The 12,621-nt window shown below is 31.3% G+C and overlaps 1 protein-coding gene across 1 annotated transcript in view; it reads right to left on the bottom strand.

Moving 5' to 3' along the window:
* Pgant2 (polypeptide N-acetylgalactosaminyltransferase 2) overlaps positions 1-12,339 on the bottom strand; it is a 97,740-nt gene extending 85,401 nt beyond the window's left edge. Inside the window, exon 1 of the mRNA XM_088273992.1 lies at positions 12,111-12,339. Coding sequence (XP_088130118.1) covers positions 12,111-12,203 — 93 coding nt within the window. The 5' untranslated portion in view covers positions 12,204-12,339. The remainder of the gene's footprint in view (positions 1-12,110) is intronic.
* Between the last annotated feature and the right edge of the window lie 282 nt (positions 12,340-12,621).

Below are 12,621 nucleotides of genomic sequence, written 5' to 3'. Positions count from 1 at the left end.
ATAGATGCATTTCATAAAATCTAATATCGTATATTTCCGATCTAAAAAAAAGTATTGACATAAGTATTTATATATATATATTTTGCTGGTTTAAACTCGTACACAGAAATTCTGTTAATATTTGACCTTATAACTAAAAGTTCATATAAAATAAATAAATACGAACGATTCTCACTCTCCTTATTTCTACCCTCATCCAGTTAAAAAGTATTTCCTGTATTCATAAATCCCGGTTATATTTGACGTAAAGAAAACCTCACACCTTGTATCCTACCCTTGCGCAGTTAAAATTTATCTAGCAAATTACCGTCATTTTAACAGCTAGATTTATTATTAGAGTTAAAAATTAATATTCATTAAACTTTTTTCAATACCAGATCAAAAATATATAAACAATTTACTATCATTCATTCTATCCGACACTGGATTATTCACCCTACGAACGATATATCAATTAGACGTTTAACCTCAAGTTGAGACACAAGTAAAATAAATATCGTACTAATTACTAACGATTTATTATTAGATTAAAACCAATATTTTTAGCTTTTCCACTTTTTTATTTGACCAGCGACCGGGTTTCGTCGTTACCGACATCATCAGACCAGTCTGATGATGTCGGTAACGACGAAACCCGGTCGCTGGTCAAATAAAAAAGTGGAAAAGCTAAAAATATTGGTTTTAATCTAATAATAAATTAAAAATGCAATTCCATCACGAAGTGTCAGTGGATAATATAAATCTATTAAAAAATTACTAACAATGTCAAACGTAGGCGATACTTATGCTAAAAAAAAGAAGAAGAGAAGATATTATGATATATCGAAGTAGAATAACAAACAGGTAGCGATTATTTTTTTACTTCATTTCTGTTGATGAACTGGGCTTATAATCACCCCTAAGGTATTTTTTTTTAATATTAATTTAGACGACCACAGAAGGGTTACAAATAAAATACTAGAATGTATAAGCAAGCATTTCTGATCACTGGTTATGATTACTGTTCAACAACTGATCTCTCTGATCACGATTTGATGTACGTGGTAACTTAGAGCAGCACACCTTCACACATATGTATGTAGGTATAAAAAATCATAAACAGTTTTAACACACACGGTTGTCTTTGTACGGTGAACACTTAATTACTAAATTGTCAATCAAACTCATCCATATTTTTTAAGTGATCTTGTTCATTAAAAAAAACACTGTTTAAAGGTTAAGAGGTGTTTTTACAAAACATCCTTTTTCCCCGTCCATTTGAAATTTTAGCAGGAGGCGCTGAACCAAAAAAAAGATTGAAACATAAGTCTTGTGAATAACGTGCAAATGAACTACTTCTTATAAAATTTGTGTTTTTATATTTTTAACGGTTAACTTCATTCGTAAATTCGGGACGTAAATGATATTGTGAACTGTATATATTATACAAAGATGTAATTTTTTTGTTTCGACATTCACTTTGTAGTAACATGATTAAATTATAATAATACACTTGTTTTTAAACACTTGAGTTTTATATTTTTACGGCTAGTTTCGGCTAACTTGTTAAAAGTTTATAACCTAACTCGCAAAAGCAACTGTAGCTTCTGAAACTAGTCGTAACAATATGATACTGAAGTGCTAAAATAAGTGTTTTTTTTTTAAATAATTTAATTTAATTTAATATGCTGACTAAAGAATTCATACATATTTTTTTCCGGCACTAAAATTTAGACAATTATAGTATAGTTTACGAGTTGGACAGTTCTCCGCAATCCCACGCCGCGAGACGATGCTCGGTGCGCTGTGGCGCCTTTCTCCAATACAAGATTAAAAAAAAACTCTTAATTTGTATAATTGAAATTCGTCTACTACATAAAAAGTTTTTTTTGGAAACACAAACTCAGATAGGCAGAAATACTGCTTTTGACGCAGTGCCCTATGCACCATTGGGGTGCGGATAAGGGTTTTATTATTATTATTATAGAAATTTTAATGTTATTCCAAAATATATAGGATTTACAGAAATCGCCTTAATCGCCAGAAATCATGTGATAGTTGGGTGGAATATAAAGGTTTACCCCAAGTTTCAAATGTTAACTCGTCTATGATATTTTATTTGTTTTTGTTTGATTCAAACGTACACATCCAAAACAAGAAAACTGTCGGTGTTTGCATAAGAAACCAACGCCTTATTAGTAGGTAGTATTTATTAGATGACGTTTTGTTAATTAATTAAGAGCCTGTGAGATTTTATCAAGTCACATATTCACATGTCAGTTGACTGTGAGAAGTGGAATATGTAACAAATACGGCGGGCACAATTTCCAGATTCGTGAAAAAATAATGAAAATAGAGAAATCAGTATAGGTTTATTGGCGTGCGAAATTAAAGATATTCTAATTAATTTAGACCGTAAAAAAGCATTGTATATTCCAACAAATATACTCTTTGTTTATTGTTAGTAAATAATATAAACTTTCTTTTTAATGGTATTGTTTAATTAGCTGCATCGCGTGTGGAAAAGGATAGAGGGAGCTAAGGTAGGAATAATGGTAATGATATCAAAAGAAGTTATAAATAAAACGAAAACAATGGCAGAATTACATGCGAAAATGTTTAATAACAACCGACACAATTAAACCGCAGATAAAATATAGTATTATGTGCATGAGTCAAAATCTTTCATGAAGAAAAATGTAAAAAACAAACATCAGCAAATGAATTTAAAACTACAAATGAACACAAAAAATCGGTAAATACCACTAAATCAGGTGATACAATAAAATAACTGCCTGCTCCACGATTCAAGTCTAGGTACTTTAATGATGACCGGGCATCTACTGTATTCACTGAGCTTAACAATCTAGTTTCGTAACATAGTAAAAACCCTTTCAATTTATTTATTTCGTTTTGAACAATTTCTTTCCGCCCTTTCAGGCTCAATGTAAAAGTTAGTAAATACCACTTTTTTTCTTAAAATCCACTGTGACACGTGTTTCGATGCATTCCGCATCATTTTCAAACACCGTATGCATCGAAACACGTGTCACAGTAGATTTTAAGAAATAGTGGTATTTACTAAATAAAACATTAATTAAAAATGGATAGATTTTACCACAAAGTGACTGCCGAATCAATTGATGAAATCAATGTAAAAGCTTTACCGATTGGCGCATATGGTAGTGCACTAGATTGCACTGAAGCAGTGTTATCGTATCCACTAATTGAGTATAGGTAAGGAGATCAATTTTACAATTTACCTATAGACGTCAAATCGAAGTTATCGCAAATAATACTGAAAGTTTCGTGCCCAGTTTGTCAGAAATCGAGTCCTTCTCGTGTTCTGTATCTTAAGGTATAAAAATAAATTATGTATGTTGTGAGCAATCTAAAACCTGATTTAATGACGAAAGTGTATTTAGCCTGACCATATATGACGAGCCATAAATGCCAACAATCAAATTATGTATAAAAGAAATGACATTTTATTCTGTGTCATGACGATTAATAACGCGCAATAATAATATAAACAGCAGGAACTTACCGAATATAATCGTTAATATTATATCGTCGTCCCACAAATGGTATGTGGTGTCGCGGAAATGTAACCACAAGGTTTAAGTTAAAAGTTAAGGAAAATGGATTGAAGTGTTTTCACGCTTTTTGTATTTTACGCTTTTGGTCCTGACACCGTCAGGGCGGTTGTGCACTACACGGAATTACACAGAATTTTACCGTCCGGCACGTCAGTTAGCATATAAAACAAATGATTGGCTCGGATTGGCTTGTGCTTTTGTCTATCTTTCTTCGGATCGGAGCTCTTGATCGGTGCGTGAACACGTTGCGCGTAAATTCGATCACGCTAAACTGTCGTAGTCGCTTTCATTTTTCAAAACCGGACTGCCGGACGGTAAAATTCCGGGTAGTGCACAAACGCTGTGTCTCGTCTAAAACTCCAAAAACATAATTGCTCGCAATGTGGTACGAGTAAAAAAGGCCTGATTTCTCAGTGATACATTCAAGGTAATAATTTAAATTAAAGAACTTTGTATTTTAAAATATTATCACACTCCGCGGTATATTGTGTTTATGAACAGGATTTCGTAACTGAATGTAAATTGGCGTATCAGAGAGTATTTATTAATATACATTAAACGAATAAGCTATATGTAATCCCTGTATCTATGTCATCGAATATAACTGATGTATTTTAATCTCTTATAAAATAAAATATGAAATCAATGTTTTTAATACAAAAAAATAATAATTGTGTTTATTTTAACCGAATCTAAATATTCTACTTTGCTAAAAATGTATATTTATTATACGTATTGTTTTCCATGACCTGTTTTATATTGTTTGTAAAACATAAAAAAAAAAATAAGTTTTTATTTTTATTTTATGGTAGAAAGTTAAAAACCGTATTTGAAAATTGAAATTAGCAGCTGCTATATCCTTCTTGTTTTTAACAATAAGTCGATGATTTTTAAATGAGCACTTTATCTCTTTTAAAATTGTTAGTTTCTAAAATATTTTTGTCAATGATTTTAAAATAATTTAAAAGATTTTCGTATTATGGATAAAAAAAATGGTTGTTCGATGTGTGCAGATTTTTTATAGTGCCTATAAAATATTTGATGGTGTAATGATCGGGTATGCCTTTCGGAACAATGATGTCATGTGAGGAAGAAAGCTAAAGAAGTCTAATAAAAAATGGACTACATACAAATCTATAAGATTATTGTTCAACATTATTGACAGCTGTCATCGCACGGTACATGTACACCACGGGTGGCCAACCCGCGGCCCGCGGTCATATATGACGAATATATTTTTAATTCAGTGATATATTTGTGATAAATTGTTTGGTACATCAATAAAATTTATGCGCTCAAGTATTATCTATAAGCTAAGTCATCCACGTTGTTACAAAACATTTTCCCCACGATTCCAAAAATAGAATTTTATAGTAAGTGCATAACAACAAACAAATTTCCTGATACGAGTATAAGATGTTTTACACAAAAAAAAATGTGCCTTTGGATCTACATACGTTTGTGGAGCTTTTATTTCCAAATGAAACAATAAAAATAAAAATAGGGCGTCAATAACAGACGTAAATCTCAAAAAATGGAGTAAGCGAAAAGAAACTCAAATCTCGTACTAAGTGGCCACTGATTAATTGGTTAAATAAATTTAAACTAAAATAGATAAAATTGTTTGATTTATGTGTCCTAATTAATAATTTTTACTGTAATTTTTTTTCAAAATATTTATTATGTTGCAAATACATTTTTTGTTGGTTCAATATGTGTTTTCTTCTCACATCTGGTCGAAGTAATGTTTTTTTTCACAATTACCCTGATTGTACTTTCTGATTACCTCTGCATTCAAATTATTTATAATACTTACAAAAAAATCAATAAGTATGAAGTTCGTTGTTACAAAAATATTGGGGAAATTTTAGGTCATCAATGCGGCCCGAGTGCCCGAGGCCCGAGTGGGTTGGCCAGACCTGATGTACACGTATAATATTTACATTGTACAACTCGCCGTGTTTATTATTGTAGTAGAGTTGTACTTACGCGAACTGTTGGTTAACGGACCCGAAAATGAAGAAGTGCACAAATTGAATTAGTAAATAAACGCTGGGATCAGTACAGGATTAGGTTAATCGCTTAGACCGCCTTATTGGTCCTGCCTACAGTTGCGGATGAATCGTTCCAAATCATTCCGAACCGATTAAAACCAATATCAAAAGTTTTGAATGGTTGAAAACATGAACGATGCAACCAAAAATTAGGAATATGCTAAAAACGGTTTAAACTCGCTATTTTAGTTTATAACCAACTGGATTAAAACGTTTTAAACTTTACGTGAAAAGTCTGTAAATTTTATACCACGATAATTGTTATATTTTATACGATCCGTGGTTTTCTAAAAAAATGAAAAATGAAAACAACGAAATATACGCAACCACGAGGGATATTGAATGTCATGCAATGAATACTTATATTACATTTTCTATTATACGCAATATAATAGTATTAAGTATTGTGTCTATTTAATTAGATTATTGAAAAAAAATATATGGTTCAGTACTGAAATTTCACTTAAAATTAATCTCGTAGAGTAGAAACAAGTTGAAATAATTTTAATTATTTCAACTTATTAAAGACTCGTGATTCAATATTTTTTTTTAATATAAAAATAACCCGCGAATATTTTATTTATTAGCCTCTAGTTTAGAACCTTGTCTGCAGGTAGTATAGTTAGGGAATGGAAAGTAGATGTAAAAAATACATTTCTCCTAATATTACGAGCCTCAAAAATGACATAATATTTCGTCTTTTACTTCAATGCAAACACCCCCCTTAGTACATAACACGACATTACACCTGTGACCAGCGTTGTTACATTTTGAAGGTTGTGAAAAGAGTTTTCGATTATAACACATCCTATATCACCAGTAGACGGTATAGGAATCTCCTTGAATAATATAGATTTATGTTTCCTCCACTCTCTACTAGTCACGTACCTGTAGTTTCCTATTTTACGAATTAAGTTAATATTTTTATTATTCCTCCACCTTTTTCACTTGCTGTCAACATAAAAGGCATCCTTCCTGCCTACTCCTTTTTGAGTTCGAGGATACCATTTTCGTCCTTAGCCCATGTATAATATAATACTCGAGTGTGTCAGTTTAATTTAGTACGGTCTTTCCTTGGGTCGTTGATCGTTCACATTCTATAAAATTGTATTCCTGTTCATAAAATACATTTTGCTTTGAAATATACCAATTTTACGTATAATGCAAAATTTTTCGAATATTATCGTTTATTTTTTTAAGGTTTTTAAATAGCCTTAATTCTTAAATTGGTACAAATACATAATTTTCTTTGAAATTTTTGAAGATTTTGAAAAAGTACGATCTATTTATTTACAAGGACTTTTTGTATCGCAATAAACCATATCCGACATAGTAAGAAGTTATTGTAAAATCAATAACAAACGTCTTCGTTGGGTTCAATAGTTCACACAATTTTGGCCGAAACCTTTTTCATTTTATTGCATAAATCAAGTTATAAAATCATTTAAAAAAAGTTAGAAATGGCATTTTAAGGTGATTGGATTCTTCGATTTTGAACTCTCCGAAGTAAATTTGATTTTTTTTGTGGTAGATACTAACCCCCTTTCTAATATACATATGTGTGTTCGTAAGATTTTTGGCAAATGACATTTTTCTCGATCTCAATAATGTTAAATATATCTTTTCAAAAGATTATTGTTGAAAACATCACCAGAATAAGTAGAATATACAAAGTAACTAAGTTGTTGAATAATAACTTTTAAATGTACATAAGTACTCAATATTTATGAACCGGAAAAAAAATAATTGCATTTTTTATACACGCGCTTCCACTTAAAGAAAGTGATTAACTGTTTACAGCTAATTAAAAATTATCATTATTAATACGTCAGTTGAAGGAACAGACATGTTTTGTATTAAATTATTTATTACTTAGTTGATAAATTATTCACTGAATAATGAAAGCGTTTAGTATAAGATTTTAAAAAAATCAAAGAAATGCACACGATTTCTAAGAAATGGAGTGTAATGTGCATGTCTCTTTATGATAATTTGAACGGTCAATGTTGTTTTTACTGTTATATAACTTTTGGATACTTACGTGGATACTTACGATATTTACGTTTTGAATAAATGTTTTACATTCGATAAAACACGAAAACTTATTGGATTCTTGCAACACAATATTATCAATAGTCCTTCTTAACGATTACGATAAAAGAACTGAGAAGACAGAGAAATCACTGAGATTTTTTTGTAGTAAAGTATTGGCTCTACTTTGTAAAAATATCTTTATTAAGTTCAATATTTAATGAGTAAATCAAACTCAAGGCTTCCGCGGAACTGAATCCATAAAATGTGTTTTTTTTTTTTTTAAATATATGTATGGTTTTAACATTGAAAAGCATTGCGTTTTAGAAGGCTTCGGATTTAATTAAACATTTGGCAGAGAGAGAGCCATCCAACACGGGATGCCTGTTCTTAACAATTAATCCCGTAAGGGCCGATCCTTAGTCTTGAAAGTCAAGCAATATTGACCCGACAAGTTAGTCATGTTTTTATCGGGATTCAGATTATTCAAATAACATTTAAAGTTACAGGACAAGATCTATAAAATAATGTGAAAATAATTTCAGGTGCCACGTACAAAGTAATTACTACTGAATTCGTGTCTTCTACCTTTTACACAATATTTTGCTCAAATAAGCAATAATCAACTGCAGTGATCAATCTCAATAATTATGTAATGAAATTATCATATAAATTAATAAAACAATATCAATGAACATATTTAGAATGTTAACTTCGAGCGTGATTTAATAATACGCACGTAATTAACATTCCCACTGAACATAAAACTCAAAGAAAGAGAAAAAGTATGTTTGAATCATGTCGAAATGTAATCTAAGCTGCCTGTACCTTTAGGCTACAATATAACCGTTGAAAACAGAAAAAAACTCATCTAAAATCTGACATAGGAGACTCTTTAGGGATTTTATTTGGATATTTCCAGAATCTCTCTCATTGATTTCGAGAGGGTTAGCCGTTTCATAAATAATTTGTTCACCAACAATGCTTGTGCGCGCCATATCGACAGACTGTAGGCTAGTATACATTTATTATGTACATCTCCGAGATACTCACGGGTGGTTTGCTAAAGAACAAAATATAGGTACCTAACCTAATCTCGGGGAAAAACACAGAAACTCTTTTACGTGGTTTTGAAATGGCGATCTAGGTTAGTAAAATATTTCCATTATTTACGTTAATTAGTGTGAAATGTGCCAATAGACGAACGTAACGGATATAGGTAAGTAAATACTGATTAAACCCCGATGTGCGACCAAGTCACCGTTTTAAAACTGTTATACTTAATTAGATACGTATAATAAAAAGTCATTAAAAATAAACGATTGGTTCATTTGTTTAATGACCACTCAAAAACTCTCATCTAAATTAAAATAGAAATTGCTAATCTCCGCAACTTAAACGTCACAAGTGCATCCGTCGCGACGCGTCGGCAAGAAGTGTCACAGTTACGGGGCATAATAACCCAAAAACATACAGTGGAACCTCTAAAAGCGAGTTCAATTCGTCCCAGCATCTTACTCGTTAAGTGACATTTTTTTCCCATACAAATCAATGTAAAATACGATAACGCGTTCCAGGCCGAAAGAAAATTCATTTTATTCTATATTTTTTTTAAACGTTTACCAAATAAAATTACTTTTAAATTATTAAGGAATGTAAAAACTCGTTAGTAAAAATATGAATTTATGACAAATAATTAATCCCTTTTAACTAGAAAACTGTTTTAAGACATTTGTTTTTGTCGACGCTTCAAAGTTTGGCGAAAATGTGTCGCAGCATTATCATTAAATGAATTTGTAGCACGAATAGCCACCTCTTTTTTAGGGTGATGCTTCTTGATGTACGATGCAACAGTTTCCGATGGTTTCAGAATTTCGATAAAAAAACTATTTAATGTTGAACCGTTGTCAAATATTGAATTGGTTTAACTAGATTTATGTATTTTGAATAAATGATAAACGTTTTTAATACCTAAAACAATAAGGCACCATTGCCAATCGGTTTCTAGCTCCGGCATTTCGTTATAGGAAAACTGGCGGAAACGAGTTAGTTTGTAGATTTGACATTTCTCTAGTATGTAAGGTAGGGACTATCTCCAATCGTGCAGTTTTCACATTCAAATCTTATCTTGGGTCAACGTGTATGTTATGTTTATGTTTATTAACGGTCAGTTACCAACCGATTGACAGTGGCCTCTTTTTTCGTTCAATTGAGTTGGAAAAAGAATTTAAACAAAAAATTGACATAAAACGTACAGTTTATATTCAGGTGTCTAGTAATTGAACTCTTCACTAAGATTTCTTTGGTCCTTTTTTTGTTTTAGATTGATAAATGACATTTTAAAAGTAAAATATGCACTTTAAATATCCATATGGACGACTGGTGAATAATATTAGTTAAATAAACCCAGCCAGCTTCCTTGAGTGGCCCAAATATATGTATTTATACTGTCACCCTACATTAGGGCTGCTTAAAGCACCCGCGGCCCGCGACGTGTTTATCGATCTACTGCAAGTACAAAATTTTCTTTACACAATAATTTTCGTAGAACATCATTTTATTTTTATGGATTCCCAAATAAATTTATAAAATATATATTCATAAGGCAACGAGTTTTCTGTCACTATTATTAGTGGACTTCCCGAACTGTGTATTTGTTTGCGTTCTGTCATATTTTTCAGACTGACGTATTTGTTTCTGCGGCCCTCCAATCTATTTAGTTATTTGGCATGGCCCGGGTCCTTATCTGGTTTGGACAGCCCTGCCCTACTTTATTTTATCGTATTGTGAAGCGAAAAAAGACGGATCCGCATTTTACAAAAAGGAGATTTGAAGTTGGATAGAACTTTTTTACATTGAAATAAAAGTTAATAAATAATAATTTTAAATTTGATAAAATGGATAATTTTGTTTGGCATTTTATTATTATTATTATCTTCGTCAGTAATGTTGACAGCTTACTTAAAAAAATTAGATGAATATACATAAGTATAAATACATAAGAAATAGGTGAGTATATGTATGCGTGTGAAAATAAACAAAAATACAGTTAAGTACTTGGATAATTCTTAATTGTTAAAGTAACCATTGTTCCTAGGAAACATTTTTTCATGTACAAAATGGAGACATTAAAAAGATTAATCTGGGGATAAAATTATATTTTAATTTACTCATTCATGGGTAGGTGGTATATACGATTATGATAAGCGTGGGAAGTCTCGAGTAATAAGTACGTAAGTACTTGTTAAAAACTAATCACAAAAAACATCAATACAAATTAATTACATTGCTACCTTTATATGTAGATAAGACAAAACAAAAAACCTTCCGAGCTGTAGCCGAATAACGCGACACGGAGCGCCAGCTGGGGTGTGACTGACCCCAACATTTTAAAGAAATTGGCTCGATGATGATTCAATATAAACCATGTTTTTGTATGTGTCGAATTTATTAAAAGAAAACAAAAATTAAACACAAAAAAATTATAAGAAGAAACAAAATAAATTTTAAAATATTTGAGGTTGTTTATTACGTATCTGAAAAGCAATAAAACAACAATACTCATAATAGGTATACTTATTAAAGTATTTTGAACAAATACATCAAAATATAGTGTTTTCAAATCTAAAATAATAATAATAAACCCGGTACTTTATTGTTTTCAGACGAACGTTAATTGTTCCGGCTTCGAAAATAAGGAATGATTTTGGAGATTAAAAAAAACGCTTTATCCCCGTGAGAAAATGTACACTTAAGAGTACGTAAGAGATACTAATAAGTTTTCTTTTTTTATCCTACATAAATTGATTACATCTTTGATATGCTATATTTTTATCGCCAATTATGACACAAATGTCTGTTTCACAAATCTATCCATGCACCCTTCGGAGACTACAGGGCCTACAGCCGAGCACATGTACCGCATTGCTACAATTTTTATCCCACGTGAACGCGCCCCATTATAAACCCCATTCAACTGCAGTGCTTAAAAATAGATTGTATGTACTATTAACTTTCGTCTCTGAGGCTATTTGGTTATAAATAAATTATTTTAATTAAGATAAAATACTTCAAATAACACAATGAAATAAAATAAAAATTCAAACAGAAACAACGTAATAAGTTAATCAATATTATTAGATCTAAAACGATTCCAACTAGATATATTTATTTAAATACCTAGTTTTATAATCCACTAAAAATGACAGAAATTTTGATTATTTATTTATCAATTAAACTCAAATACAAAATACGATAACAATCTCTTATTTTTTATCGCTTTTTTATATTTTGTTTAGTTTCATTGATGCAAATAACTGAATTATTTATGGTAGATTTTCTGAATTAAACAATATAATAAATAACGTTTAGTTCACCAGGAAACCGTCTATTGATTATTTCCTACAATAAGGATGAATTAAAGAGATTATTATCATTCAAAACAAACCTTGGAGGGTCCTGAAGGAATCTGCGTGAAGCAGAGTAGCGCAAAAATCCAAATGGCGACAAACACTAGAATAATCTTGAAGTTCCGTCTCATTTTGACACTTTGATTATGCTAGATAAACGGTCGAATATATACGCACGTTAGTGACGAAAATATATTTATAATACGAATTGTCACGATCGATAAACACTAAGCCAGTTACCGCCAGCCGACCATCGCGCGGCGCCTACGGACGCCATTAACTGACTGAACTGAAGTATGTGAAGTAAGATTATGGGGGTAAACGGCACACCATTCCCCTCCAACATGGCGTCCAAATTGCCTAACTCATTTTGACGTTTGTTCAATTATCACAGGACCGAATGGCACTAGGTTGCCAGTCAAGATGGCGGCCGTAAAGTCGGGTCTTCATGCTAAATTCAAAACAATCATTTGGTACGGAAATAGAATTCTAAATACAATAGCTACCCTTTCTATGTATAAAAAAAAATCGGGCATCTTCCCAGATGAT

Source organism: Brachycentrus maculatus, unplaced genomic scaffold, assembly GCF_059751285.1.
Source record: "Brachycentrus maculatus isolate JH-2025_06_01 unplaced genomic scaffold, ASM5975128v1 h1tg000624l, whole genome shotgun sequence".
Classification (NCBI taxonomy): domain Eukaryota; kingdom Metazoa; phylum Arthropoda; class Insecta; order Trichoptera; family Brachycentridae; genus Brachycentrus; species Brachycentrus maculatus.
This window is presented reverse-complemented; position numbering and strand designations above follow the sequence as displayed.